This window comes from Phocoena phocoena, chromosome 7 (assembly GCF_963924675.1).
Source record: "Phocoena phocoena chromosome 7, mPhoPho1.1, whole genome shotgun sequence".
In the NCBI taxonomy this organism is placed as follows: Eukaryota; Metazoa; Chordata; class Mammalia; order Artiodactyla; family Phocoenidae; genus Phocoena; species Phocoena phocoena.
Window position 1 is genome coordinate 85,040,471 of NC_089225.1, and position 14,094 is coordinate 85,054,564.

The 14,094-nt window shown below is 49.5% G+C and overlaps 1 protein-coding gene across 5 annotated transcripts in view; it reads left to right on the forward strand.

The window, feature by feature from the left end:
* The window catches only part of NRP2 (neuropilin 2), a 111,106-nt gene that overhangs the window by 38,386 nt on the left and 58,626 nt on the right, over positions 1–14,094 (forward strand). For all 5 annotated transcript variants that reach the window (XM_065881121.1, XM_065881120.1, XM_065881122.1 and 2 more), the window contains exons 4-7: positions 1,408–1,638; positions 2,711–2,866; positions 4,737–4,906; positions 6,738–6,893. In XM_065881121.1, coding sequence (XP_065737193.1) covers positions 1,408–1,638; positions 2,711–2,866; positions 4,737–4,906; positions 6,738–6,893 — 713 coding nt within the window. The remainder of the gene's footprint in view (positions 1–1,407; positions 1,639–2,710; positions 2,867–4,736; positions 4,907–6,737; positions 6,894–14,094) is intronic.

The window sequence follows — 14,094 nt, forward strand, 5'->3', positions numbered from 1 at the left end:
AAAAAGGTTTCCATCCCCTCCCCCACTTATTTGCATGGCACCTTTTCCAAGTCAGACATTTGCCGCTTTCCAGAAAGCCATCATCAATAAAGAGACTCGTCCAGGGGCTGCTGCAGGAGCCACGGATAAAGACATTGCTGCGAGCTAAGATCAGTGTATTGGCATCACGCAGTTATATTTCAGTGGGATCCCCAGAGGACACTTCCTGCCAGTAAACACCTAGTTTATCTAGTATTTCTGTGTTTTTTCTTCATGCTTAGAGTGCCTACTATTCCCCTCATAAATCCTGCTCCCTTTTTCAATTTTAAAATCAGAACGTAGTGAAATCAATGCTAATTGTGCAGCAGTTACATTCATCGCATTAACTTGCAAAACTTCTGGCTCCGTGCAGCTCCCTGGGCCCATGGTCTGGGCTGCAGTGCCCTGGGACCGTCCCAGGCGACCCTGGCAAATGGTGGCTGGGTTACAGCACGCGAGGGCCCTTTTAATGTGACTCCACCTTGAGGCATTAGGGGAGACAGTGGCTGTAATCCTTTTACGAGCTCCCTCCCGCTGCGGTCCAAGCCTGCACCAGGATGCGAATGTGCGCAGCATTTAATAAGACGCCTCCGTGAGCCCCAAGGAAGCAGACACAAGAGCTTAGGAGAGAAAAAAGGCCGTCCCCACCACAAAAGAACCAGAAGCCTTCCAAATGTCAATGCACTGCCACATTTTTTCCAAACTTGCTGCTGGAGCGGCCTTTAACATCCCCAAACCCTGCTGTGATCCACCAGCTACAAACCTCAATTGTTAATTGTCTGACCACTACAGAGCCGCTAGTTTTAATATAGTCATGACATGAATGAGACCCGAGCTCCCCTTTGCCCCTCCCCTGAGGCACCTTGGATCTTGGAGGGAGATGGGGGCACCAAGTTGGCTCTGGTACAATGGGGGCCAGTGTTGAGGTCAGCAATAAATAAGGGGTAACATTGTTTTCCCTGCTGGCAATCAGCAAGCCTTCCTTGAGGATTGAAATAACTTACATTTCTGGAGCAAGCAGCTGAGTAATTGAGAAAGAAGACTCTGTTCGTCTCTTCAAGAGAATCCATCTCTCTCTCTCCCTCCCTGTATCGCACACACACTTCTTTCTACACCACCCCCCTCCCAAATCCTCCATTGCTGCTGTTACTCTAATATGTAGAGCAAGCCTGCTCTACTCCCTAATTTCTCTCCTAAAGATGGTCTGGCTTAATGGCTTGAAACGTTGATGTGGAAAGTATGTTGCTTCAAGGGCCACTCCAGTGGAAACAAAAACTTTGTGAGGAGGGAAATTTGGGCCCAAACATTTAAATAACCCATGTGACAGAGGCAACGGAGAAAGGCATCCTCTTCCACTCTCTTAATGCTATGGTTCTCATTTACATACAGGCTCTGAAGATTGTTCAAAGAACTTCACAAGCCCCAACGGGACCATCGAGTCCCCCGGGTTTCCCGAGAAGTACCCACACAACTTGGACTGCACCTTCACCATCCTGGCCAAACCCAAGATGGAGATCATCCTGCAGTTCCTGACCTTTGACCTGGAGCACGACCCTTTGCAGGTGGGAGAGGGAGACTGCAAATACGATTGGCTGGACATCTGGGATGGCATCCCCCATGGTGAGTGATGGCGCCATCACCAGGCACTTCTCAGTAGCTTCGCCTTTGCCTGCTAATTGCTTTAGGAGCAATAAAAAAAAAAAAGAGAGAGAACAAAGACTTTAAAGTTCCTCAGGGTTTATCTATGACCCATGATGACTTTCTCTTCTTATCCTTCACCAAGGATGACTTCAGAGACATTGTAGAAAGACAGTTTTCTCTCTTGGAGATATTTCTTTGGAGAAGGATAGGAGGAGACTGAGTAGATACTTGGATGAGGTTGAGAAAACCTATAGGTAATGTTCTTTTCTGCTCCAAGTCATCAGGCTTGCCATAGAGAGTGACTCAGTGACCACCCTCTATGCCCAAATAGGACTCTAGAGCCAGATTGACTAAGTTTGAATCCTGGCTCTGATATTAGCAGCTCTGCAACCTTGGGCAAGTTCCTTAACCTCTCTGTGTCTTATCTGTATAAATAAGCTGCTATTATCATCACTATAATTACTGTAATTTTATTATCATTTATATAGTCATAGATGCATAAAAGGTGCATCCCCCAAGGCCAAGAGGAACCTGTACTTCTCAGGTGGAGACCAGCATACGTCTTGGGTATATTTGGTATCAGCAAGGGGACCAATCTTTCACTTTTGTAGTCGTTCTAAGTATTTTGCACTGTAAGGAAGACTCGATAGCTAAGCAATTTCATCTCCTGAGAAAAGCATAAGATTTAGTCAGGAAACTTGGGTTGGAGTCCCAGCTCTGCTATTTCCTAGCTGTATGAACAAAGAAAAGTCATGTGCCCTCTCCAAACCCCAATTTCTTCTTCTGTAGAACAGGCATTATAATGATAGCTTTCCAGTCCATCTCCCAGGGCTGTGAAAACAGAATGAGGCCAGGTCAGTGAAAATACTTTTTAATGTGCAGGAAAAACATTAGCCATTGTTCTTAAAACAAATCTCTGGTTGCTCTTTTATGCCAAGGCATCCAAAGTGATGCTCCATGGAATGACTTGCAATTGTGGGAAGGGAAAATGTATGGCCAATGGGCTTTGGCATTTCCATTTCTGTGACCTCTCTTTGTCCTGCATGTCCAGTCGGACCCCTGATTGGCAAGTACTGTGGGACCAAAACACCTTCTGAACTCCGTTCGGCCACTGGGATCCTCTCTCTGACCTTTCACACGGACATGGCAGTGGCCAAGGATGGCTTCTCTGCACGTTACTACCTGGTTCACCAAGAGCCGCTAGAGAGTGAGTTGGCCGGTTGGGAACCTCTGTCCTGTCCTCCTCTCAGGGCTGTGAGGGTGTGTGGGGAAGAGAGGCTGACCTGCAAGAGAAGGAGATGGGAATTCTCCAGAATTTGCAGTGACATCTGAGCTCAGGGGATGGGAGCTGTGTCCTCTTGCTAGGCAGAGATTAATGAAAATAGGATAAATGTCAATCTGGCTACTCATTTCTTTAAAGAAAAGGTATGGGGGCTTCCCTGGTGGCGCAGTGGTTGAGAGTCCGCCTGCCGATGCAGGGGACGTGGGTTCGTGCCCCGGTCCGGGAGGATCCCACGTGCCGCAGAGCAGCTGGGCCCGTGAGCCATGGCCGCTGGGCCTGCGCGTCCGGAGCCTGTGCTCCGCAACGGGAGAGGCCACAGCAGTGGGGGGCCCGCGTACTGAAAAAAAAAAAAAGAAAAAGAAAAAGTATGTATACCAAGAATTAGTTATTCCCGTGGAATGTCGCAGGACCATCTCAAGGTTCAGAATGAAAGGGAGGTTAGTTAGGATATTTATATCGAGTCCCCTCCTGTGCTAACATTTTTTGAGTCTGGGGCCATTTTCTTCCCTCTTGAAGCCTCAGTGACCATTGTCAAAAAACTGAGCAATTTTCAACCTCTCTCTCTATATATATGTTTTGACATTAAACATCTCTGGCCCTGGCTAGAGTTTTTCTCACTAGGCTGGCACACTGCTTGGACTTTCAGTTCATTCTTCTAAAAAACACAGTTTTTTGAGCTTCTACTATGTGCAAACAGAGAAAGTATAACCCTGACCCCAGTGGTCATGGAACCTGCTGTCTTTGAACCCAGACCATCGGTCTCTTGCCCTGAGCTACATCTTTAAATCAGCTCCTCTTGGACATGTGCTTAAGATGTGCTGCCATTTTCACCAAGCAGCCCAAATGATAACTTGAAGGACTAAAGGAACACTTTCAGGATGATTGGAGCTGGGCAAATCCTGCTATGGCTGTAGACAGCTTACCACATGCATACCTGCAGACACGGCAGCCTGGCCGACTGACGGGTTTTGTTCTGGGTTTTGCTTTTGTTTTTTTCCTCAAAGAGCTCATGAAGATTGAGTGACAAGAAAACAGTATTGTGAGTTGCACCAAGTTCTGCAAATGGCCAGTGTGGTCACAGAGCTACAGAGTAGGTTTGATACCTGAAAAAGATTGCTGGTCCTTATCTGACACATGCACACACAAATATTGACCAGTGTCCGTGGGATCCATGGGAAGGACAGCAATTAAACTGACAGCACAAGCCCAGGGGAAGTGACTCCTGGGTCCATTTGCCCAGACAGGTGGTGCAGGGTAATACAGAGTGACACACTTTTGCTTACAGAGAGGTCTCCCAAAGACAGGTATTTATTGCTTTGTAACATCTGTCTTCTGTGCCAGAACTCATGAGAGAGTTGAGTGAAACAAAGAAAGAAACAAAAGTGCCTCCTGGGTGTTTATTAATAAAGCAGGCTTCCCACGATGTATCAGCCCACCCAAGTCCATCACGCGTTTACCTGTATTTCAGTAAGAGCGCATCTGGAAACTGTGAGCGTCGTAGCCTGTAGCACTGACAGTTCTCGTGCTTCAGATTGTATTTTTAATTTGTATGATGATTCTTATTTATCCACAGCCTGATTTCTTTTAGGTCAAATTTAGTTCCTTTCAGACCCAGAGGGGGTGTCAATCTCTGTGACTTGGCGTAGTTGGTTTTAAAATGTGAGTGTATAATTAGGTCTTTAAGATGAGGGAGTGCCTGCAAGGACTCATCCCTAGAAAGGAGCAGCGTTCTGGGGGTCCCAGGGGTTTAAGGTGGAGAGACCTAACTCTGCCCTTGACCATTTCCATCCCCCAGACTTTCAGTGCAATGTCCCTCTGGGAATGGAGTCCGGCCGGATTGCTAACGAACAGATCAGTGCCTCATCTACCTACTCTGATGGGAGGTGGACACCTCACCAAAGCCGGCTCCATGGCGATGACAACGGCTGGACACCCAACTTGGATTCCAGCAAGGAGTATCTCCAGGTACTGACTCAGATACCAGAGGGTGTGCAGAGTGTGTGTGCATTGGTGGGCAAGGGGGCTGGCTCCTTCGCTAGAGTGGACAAAGAAACACAACATACTTGAGAACTTCTTTCATCCATCCATCCATCCAAAGAAATCCATATTCCAGCCACAAATAGACTATACCAGGCACTGTGCTAAGTGCTGGGATAAAATAACAAGTCAGATGGACACTGCCTCTGCCCTTGTGAAGATTACCAGGCCTTGGAGAAGTTGCTTGGCTGGGAAGCTGTTTGCACTTTCACTATAGTTATCCAAGGAACTTCCATAAACAGTTACAGAGTGTCCTCATTCTCAGCATAGGGAGGCATCAGAGACTTAGGGGGCATTTTTCCTAAGGGCAGGCGTGAGAAGCATAGCAGCTTCTCATGATCTTTGCTGTTCGGAGGGAGCCCTCCCAGGAAGGTTTTGCCTATAGCTATCAGGAGAACACACGGGAAGATGTCACTGCCGGGAGTGAAACTCCAGTTGCTTGGATGCCCTGCAGCATCTTTTCAGACTGTTGTTTGCTTTCCTTCTTTCAAGACTTGCAGCTCCTGTTGAGTAATCCTCCCTTGCACTACACACTGGTCCAGCTCTCATCCCCAGGGAAGAGCAAGCTGCTAGTTCCATGCTAGAGCAATGACTGCTTTCATGACGCACGGCAGACAGCCTCGTGACCCACTGACAAGCCCGTCCTAGCTCTGATGCGACACGGCGACCTCTCCTCTGAGAAGGATGTCGCAGAGCAGACGACAGGAAAGGGAGAATGACCACTTAGAAACTTCCAGGGAGTCCACAGAGGTTCTAACGCCCAACCCTAAGGCCATCCGTCACTATCTCTCCTCTGCTTCTCCAATAACGCTTCTCATCTTGCAAAGCTTCCAGAAAGTTCTCCTTTCTAGCCCGCATCCGGTTGATTGTAGTCCTCATTTTGGGTCCTAAACATATACTTTCTCTGATTGCTCTCCACCTGTTTATCATACGCATACACAGCATTGTGTACTCCTTTAGAATGCTTAATGGTGCTGAGCACATACTAAGTAGCCAATAAATGCTTACTGAATCAAATTTTACCGGTGTGTGCTGGCTAAATTTTGATCACGCAGAGATTGCCACTAAGAAACACTGTGGTCAGCAAAGGAATAACATCCAGCAATTTCCAAATGTGCTTGGTGTGGTGGGAGGGGAAGTGCCTCAAAACGTTGGCCCTCCTCGTCGGGCAAAAGGTCAGGACTCGTTGCATAAGCCTAATTGCTTGGGCAGACTCTGCGTGCCCTCTGACCCCTTGGTGACCTGAGCCACTAAATACACAATGGAGTGAGGAACTGAGGGGAGGGGAAACAGCTCGAAGCTGAGACTTTGGCAACTAGAGCATCGAAAGTGAATTGGCTTGAACTGGACTGGATCAGAGCGGAGTGGATTGGATTGGATTTCGCCATTGTTCCTTTAAACCAGCATCCACGTTCACTATCCAAGGCAGGTCGTGGTTGAGCAAGAAGGGGTCATGGTTCTAGATGTTCAGTGATTCCTTTAAGATAAACATAATCCTGTCTGTTCAGATTTGCAAAAAAAAGAGAAAAGAAGAAAAAAAATCAAGTTCCAATTTCCAAAGGTGCCCAGTGTAGTTCGAATAAGTTGAGTTCAGCTGTCCAGGGGACACAAACAGATACTGATCACCAACACCTGTGAGCGAATCACAGACACGGGTTGTGAGCTAAGGATTACAAGTGTGTCCTTTGAAGAAAAAGCCAGATGCAGCCCTGTGTCCAGAGAGTCAAGGCCCCCTTCCTTCTCCGCCTGTCTTCCTCAGGTGGACCTACGTTTTCTAACCGTGCTCACAGCCATCGCGACGCAGGGAGCGATTTCCAGGGAAACCCAGAATGGCTACTATGTCAAATCCTACAAGCTGGAAGTGAGCACTAATGGTGAAGACTGGATGGTGTACCGGCACGGCAAGAACCACAAGGTAAACCCGTTTCCCCACCGCCTGGGCACGCCGGGGTGGGGCAGGAGGGCTGGCACAAGAAGGGCTGCAGAGCCACCCCACATGGCCAAGGAGGCCTTGTTCCCCTGAGGCTCCAATAATTGATGGAGGCACCGGAGATGCTGGCCATGAAAATATTCTTTCTTATGCTAAAGTGATTGGAAAACACCTTTGTCTCTCCAACAGCCTGGCTGCTGTCTCATTGCACAGCAGAGAGAGAAAGAGAGCTTGCAGGGTGCTCTCTGACTGCAAATGAAGGAGAAAATGTGTTCCCTGTCTGAGTCTCCCCATACAGGATTCATTGAGCATTTATGGCCTGAGTCCCTTCCACATGATGGGTTAAGAATCACAAAACGTCCTGAAACTGCCGTTCAGGAGTTACCGAGGTCTGGGAGTAAAAGGGCACAGATCCTGAGAGGGAATCACGATGTCCCGAAGAAGAAAGAGGATAATAAGTAATGAGCAGAAATTCGGTGTGTCGGGGATGGGATCTGAACTGGCAGTCGTGTGGCAGCGAGGCATTGAGTTCGCTCGGCTGGTGCCTTCAGTGTCTGGGGCTCTCGGAGGTGTGTCTGCATGGGTGATGTGGGGCTTTTGTTGTACATGTGGATGAATGTCTGGCACTCCGCTTTCCTAAGACATGTGGCACTCTGGCGGTGATCAGGCCCGCAGCTGGCGCACGCGAGGTGCATACTGGGTGTGAGGTAGACTCAGCGTATGGGGGGCTTATTGGAAACGGCCGGTGGTCTCACGTGGGCAGGGCAAGAACTCCGTTCGTTGTGGGTTGGCTCGGGTCTCAAAGGAGAGCGCTCATCCTTCCCAGTGGAATCGGGAACTGAGGGAAAGGGTCTCTTCTCTTACTGCCACAGTCCCAGCAGCCCCCTGGTCGGTCAGGTGTGAATTATCAAAAGGTGACACAGGTGGTCCAACCTGGAGAAGCCAAAGGTCTTTTCCAAACAGGGCCCCCTTGGCTCCTGTCACTGCCCCAAGGCAGCTTGCTCTCGCTGGTGTAACTGGAAACTTCGGACCCAGAAAATCCTAAACTATAACGTTGGCACTGTTTCACTTGGGAAATTTGAGTTTTTAAAGGAGTGGATTTTAAAAAATTAAGATCGCCATAGTAACATGGCACAATTCATCTGAAATCATGGCTTCTAGATATTACCAGGTGTCTCTCTCTCTCTCTCTTTCTCTCTCTCTCTCTCTCTCTCTCTCTCTCACACACACACACACACACACACACTCACACACACACCATTTCACAGATAAAGTGAGAGACTTAGCAATTGAAAGACTTCCCCATCTTGACGAATTGAGCCAGGGCTGGTTTCTCATTGCCTGCCTTTGTTTCAGGAAGAGTTACCAAATGTCACTTGGACATGGCAAGCCAGAGTCTGGCATGGGCTGTTGGGAGCACCCTGGACTGAGTCCTCATCCCAGCCTGCTCTGTTTCATACCCTTTCTCTCCAGCCTCCCTTTTCAGTAAGAAACTGGTAGAACCCAGAAGGTCAGCCAGGCGGGCGAGGGCCAGCAGCTGGGTTGGGGTGGGGAGGGGGGAGGGGGAAGAGATTCCCCCAACCATCTCCCTGTCTAGGCTCAATGACTAAGCACCACTGGCCAGAGGGATACTGTAGCATAAGCCAATTTTAAAAGCGTGCAGAGGGACCGGGATGCTATTTAAAACACCATTTGCAGGAAATCTGCTTTTGGAAATACCTTAGCACTGCACATTTGGATAGAATGCTGTCCTCCCTGGCTTTATCCCTGGTATTCGTTCTGCAGGGAAGATATCCCTGAGGATAGAATTTAGCTCTCTGGGCTCCTTTAGAACCATTCTTCTCAAATTCTTCATATCAGATACATCCTCCTCTCTCTCCCTCTCTTTTTTTTTTTTAATACATGTTACATTTTATTTTTTAATTTAATTAAATTAATTAATTTATATTTTTGGCTGCGTCAGGTCTTAGTTGCGGTATGTGGGATCTTAGTTCCCTTACCAGGGATCGAACCCAAGCCCCTACATTGGAAGGTGGATTCTTAACCACTGGACCACCAGGGAAGTCCCCCTCTCTATTTTCTCTCTCTTTCTCTCTCCCTCCCTCCCTCCCCTCCCCCTCCCTCCCCCCTCCCTCCTTCCTCCCTCCCTCTCCTCCCTCCCTCCCTCCCCTCCCTCCTTCCCTCCCTCCCTCTCCCTCTCCTCCCTCCCTCCCTCCCCTCCCTCCCTCCCTCCCTCCCTCCCTCTCTCTCTCTCTCCCCCTCCCTCCCTCCCTCTTCCTCCCTCCCTCCCTCCCCCTCCCTCCCTCTCCCTCTCTCTCTCTCTCTCTCCTTTGCCTCCTCTTCTCACCGTGGCTAGATTTCTTTCCCTAGGAGCCAAGGGGTAATTTCATTTTTATTTTGTTGTTGTTGTTTGGCTTTTTAGCAAATCAGTCCTGCGCACATAAAGGACACCGGGGCAGAAGAAAAGCCCTTTCTGTCCCCATTAGAAATTCATTCTTTTGGTCCCTAGAAGGAGGCAGGAGAATGGAAAGCCTGACAATTAAGCATCACGCCTGCTCCCCACCCCCACCCCCACATGCTCCCTCGTCCTCCCTCGGGTGTGGCAGGCGAGCTAGGAGACCTGCCAGGTTGTCGCCTCCGGGGGTGATCTCTGCTGCTCCTTCATTAGCAGATCTGCTCCCAGCCGACTGTATTTCATGTGCAGATTCCACACCGTTCAGGGTGCGTCAGCGCGGCTCTCTGGCTGTTCGGGTTGAAATAGTTGAGTGAACCGTGCCAAATAGATTTGTCAAGTCTGCTGCAGTTTGATTCAATGCCATGAACGGGAGGCAGGGTGAGGAGGGGACTTGGGGGCAGTGCGGGGAGAGGCTTCGTCTATGCCCCGGGCGCTACCACTGAGCTTCTCTTTGTAGCTGCGGGATGGTGGGCGCTGTGCTCGTGGTGCTCGGTGGTGAGCGTGAAAGCAGAATTCAGCCAGCAGGACCCGTGAGCAAAGCCCAGCAGAGGTGGAGGCAACAGGCTGCTCTACTCCGTGGGGCAGGGGGAGGGTTTGCGGACACGAGCCAGGGCACAGGGCGTGAGGAGGGGATGGGGATGTTTGGGGCAGAAATGTGGGAGCTTGATTTCAATCCCCTGGTCACTGTCAACACCAGTGCAGTATACCAAAGACCAGGGAATTGGGGAAGTCAGAGGAAAACACGATTAATGAGCACTCAGGGTAGTGGAGGATGGCTGTGCTATTCCCTTGCAAAACAGTATTTACAGTTTGGACCCAGACTGGGCTGAGGCAAGGCCTGAGCCTATGGGGGGAAGACTTCCTTGTGGCCAGGAAGCAAGGACGACCGAGGAACTCTTTTGCAGTCTCCCACAGCCTGTGAGCAGCCTCTTCTTAGTCTCTTTCCATCCAACAGGTAACGATGAGGCTGCCGATGAGAAAGGCATTACACTGTGGCCGGGAGCGTTGCAGATGTCCTCCTGGCAAAACACTGCCCAGTTACGCAGGCCACATGTACAGCACATCCCCAAATCCTCATCCAACTCCACATGCCATAAAAAACGGAAACTATGGGCTTCCCTGGTGGCACAGTGGTTGAGAGTCCGCCTGCCGATGCAGGGGACGCGTGTTCGTGCCCCGGTCCGGGAGGATCCCACATGCCGCGGAGCGGCTGGGCCCGTGAGCCATGGCCGCTGAGCCTGTGCGTCTGGAGCCTGTGCTCCGCAACGGGAGAGGCCACAGCAGTGAGACGCCCGCGTACCGCAAAAAAAAAAAAACGGAACCTATGATTTTCCTTTGGGGGGACCCTCCTTACGCGTATTTATGGAGTAGCCACAGGCAGAGAGCTCTTCTGCCTGTTACAGCCCATATCCAGTCCACGTGCCCCCTTACATTATACAAATTGCTTCACATATATTTCTTCAGAAACCACAAGCATAAAACTACTGCTTTGGTTTTGCCAGCTGTATTAATAACACCCCAAACATAGACATAGTGTTGTAAATACAGTAGTAGAAGGTTCGTGTGTGTGTCTGTAATTACAGGCACAATTATGAACACACGGACCAAGGGAGGGGCGTGGAGAAAGATGGGCGGAGCTGGAAGGCAGGAGGCCTTGGCCAAGGTCCTGCTCACCTCTGAGATGCTGCTTCCGTGAGTCTGCACTGGAGGCAGTGAGACTGAGGCTGGTGTCAGGGCAGGAGGATAGAGGCCATGCCCTTATATGTCTAAGCAAAAGGCCTTGATTTCAGTTCTCCTTTATTCGGTAGGCATGGGCGTCTTTCTTGCTGACACTGCTCTGGTCACCTTGCTCTTAGTCACAGTGTTGCTAGGCTGTTCTGACGTATTTGGAAGAAATCCTGGCTAAAAGAAAGGGTCTGTCGGATGCTACCTGTGTCCTGATGGCCAGATTGAGGATGGGAGGGTGAGGACGGAGATCAGGTAAGGTTTGGGTCCAAGAGTTTTCAGAATTACCCTGTAATGAGTAACAGAAATGTACTAAGGTCATCATATTAATGTAATGATGACTTCCAAGGGGCTTGGAGAACCCTCAGGCACTGGCCCATTTGCTTCAGAATTTAACAGTGTTTCAGACTGTGGAATTGAAGCTCTCAAGGCAAAGTAACTTGCCCCAGGGACATGGGGAACCGTGGAGTCCCTTGGAAGGCACCGGTCACCAGGCTTTGACTTCAGGCTGGTGTTTACATAATCTGATCCAGGTCTGGCTCACAATCTTGCCTCCAGAGGGAAATTGGCTTCCTCCATGTTCCGTCCACGGGTCTAGAGGTGTGCATATTCATGGAGATCTGAAGTCAAGTCGTGTTTGGTGGGCATGGCTCCTAGCAAGGGCTCAGCATTTTGGATTTGGGGCCCCATAATAGGATCCTGAGATGTAGCGTTGAATGAAGCTGCTTTGCGTTTGATTTGGCCACGTCCCTTCAGAACAAATAAACCCCCGCTTCAGAAATCCTCTGTACTACATTTATTTTCCAAATTAAAATGAATTGTTGTGAAAGCCATTTGAGAATTTAAAACCCTCTGTGAAATGATCAGAGACTTAAGAGGAGAGAGAGTGGTGTCATAAAACCACACCCCCAAACCAGTGGGCTAACAGTTAGAACCACGTGGCCGGACCTTCTAGGGTGATGCACTACGTGACCTTGGAAATTTCTCTTCACAGCTCCGTGCCTCAGTGTTTCCGCCTGCCCTAATGGAATGGTGCTATAGCTACTGTTGGCAGAGCCCTTTGGGATCCATGGATGGAAGGCTCTCTGCAGATATAACTAATGTATTAGACCCGTAGAGCTCTTCTTGAACAGAAGGAAGTTATCAATTTAAAAAGTAACAAGGGATCTCCCATGGGATATTTACTGCCTCCTTTAAAATCATAGGTCTGGAAGGGACCTGGTGAGTCATCCAGACTTCTCCCTGCATCTGATGGGGCCTGTGTTTGAGCTGCCTCAGATTAACGGTACCCCTCATTCTTCAGTTAGGAGTGCAATTATTCCTCCAATGAAAATTTTTAGGTTTTCAAAAAATACCTTTTTTTTAAGTTTCCTGGTGGATGACTGGTTTTTCCTTTTCCTTTTTTTTTTTTTTTTTTTTTGCGATACGCGGGCCTCTCACTGTTGTGGCCTCTCCCGTTGCGGAGCACAGGCTCTGGACGCGCAGGCTCAGCGGCCATGGCTCACAGGCCCAGCCGCTCCACGGCATGTGGGATCTTCCCGGACCGGGGCACGAACCCGTGTCCCCTGCGTCGGCGGACGGACTCTCAACCGCTGCGCCACCAGGGAAGCCCCCTTTTCCTTTTTATTGTAATAATTTTGTTGACTGTCTATAAGATTAAGACAATGACTCAAACCATCAGCTAGCAGTGGGCATCAGACTTTAGAAGTCATGGATATGATTGCATCGTCTAGGGTTATATATGTTTAGAAGCGGGCTGAGGACCTTTTCAAATTCAAGTCCCCCCAGTTTATCTGTTCCCCTCAATTATAACCAAGAATAATCCAGGGCCCTCGGTCATTAAGTTTGTCCCTTATCCATTTGCCATGGGATGAGCTCAGACCTTTAGCCTCTCCACTTAGGAAGCTCCAGGGAAATTTTCATTATACACAAGCTTGGAACCTTTTCTCCATCAGGCCACCATGGCTGGCTTCACCCAATTCCCATGGGTGCTGAATTGTCTCCAGGAGCTGAGGCCAGCCTCCCTGGTGCTTACAGCCTTGATGCTAAATTCCTCGTGCTTCCCAGGCCCCACTGTGCGTAGGGGCCAGTGGGGCAGAGCAGATAGCAGGGGATGTGGAATGGCACCGTGATTTTGCCTGGGCTGTGGAAACACACGCTTTGCCCTAACCTCAGTATCCCTAGATGAGCAGTGGGGTGAACACCTCTCCCGGTGGATTGTCAGGTTCTTTGCCATCACTGGTTCCCTGCTCTGTGCTTTCCTGAGATTTCACCCGGAAAAGGAGTGCAGGTGGCAGGTAGATTCAGCAACTTCATTCCCCGTAGCTTTTCTGCTCTCTTTTCCCCACCTGGAAGTTAAAGGTGCCTCCTTAAATAATGTGGCGGTGTCTTTGTAGGAGGTTTTCAGTGTGGAGGCCCTTCCCACCCAGGTAGAATGTGTGTTTCTGCCCCACCTTCACAGGAGGACTTCCGGCCCCTCGTTGCTCTGATGCTCCACACTCTCCCACACCATCTCTCCTCCAGCCCCAAATCCCTGAGCTGCCCTCCTCGCCTCTCCTCCCTCATGCTTTCCTGTCTCAAATCCTGAAACCCTGATCCTGTTAGTTTGCTGTGTTCCAGGGCTCAGTGTCTCGTGGGGGTAACATAATCCCGCAGTAAATCTAACGGGCCCCGCCAGGCACACACAGAGGGGGATGTGCACATCCCAGCACCTCAGCCCCCAGCCCCAGAAAGAAAGCGGTCTCCCTGCCCTACAGCCCCCGACCAGCTCCTGCTTGCTTCTCTATCTCCTCCCTCACATCAGCAAAACTGCTTGATGACGAAAGCACCCTGAAGTAAAGGAGGAGGAGACAGGAGGGCATCATGGTCATAAACGAGCATTTGGTGGCTAGGGAATTTCTCTGCTCTACCCGCATCCCTTCCCTCCCTTAAATTCTCTCTCTCTCTCTCTGTCTCTCATATATATATATATATATATATATATATATATATATATATATATATATA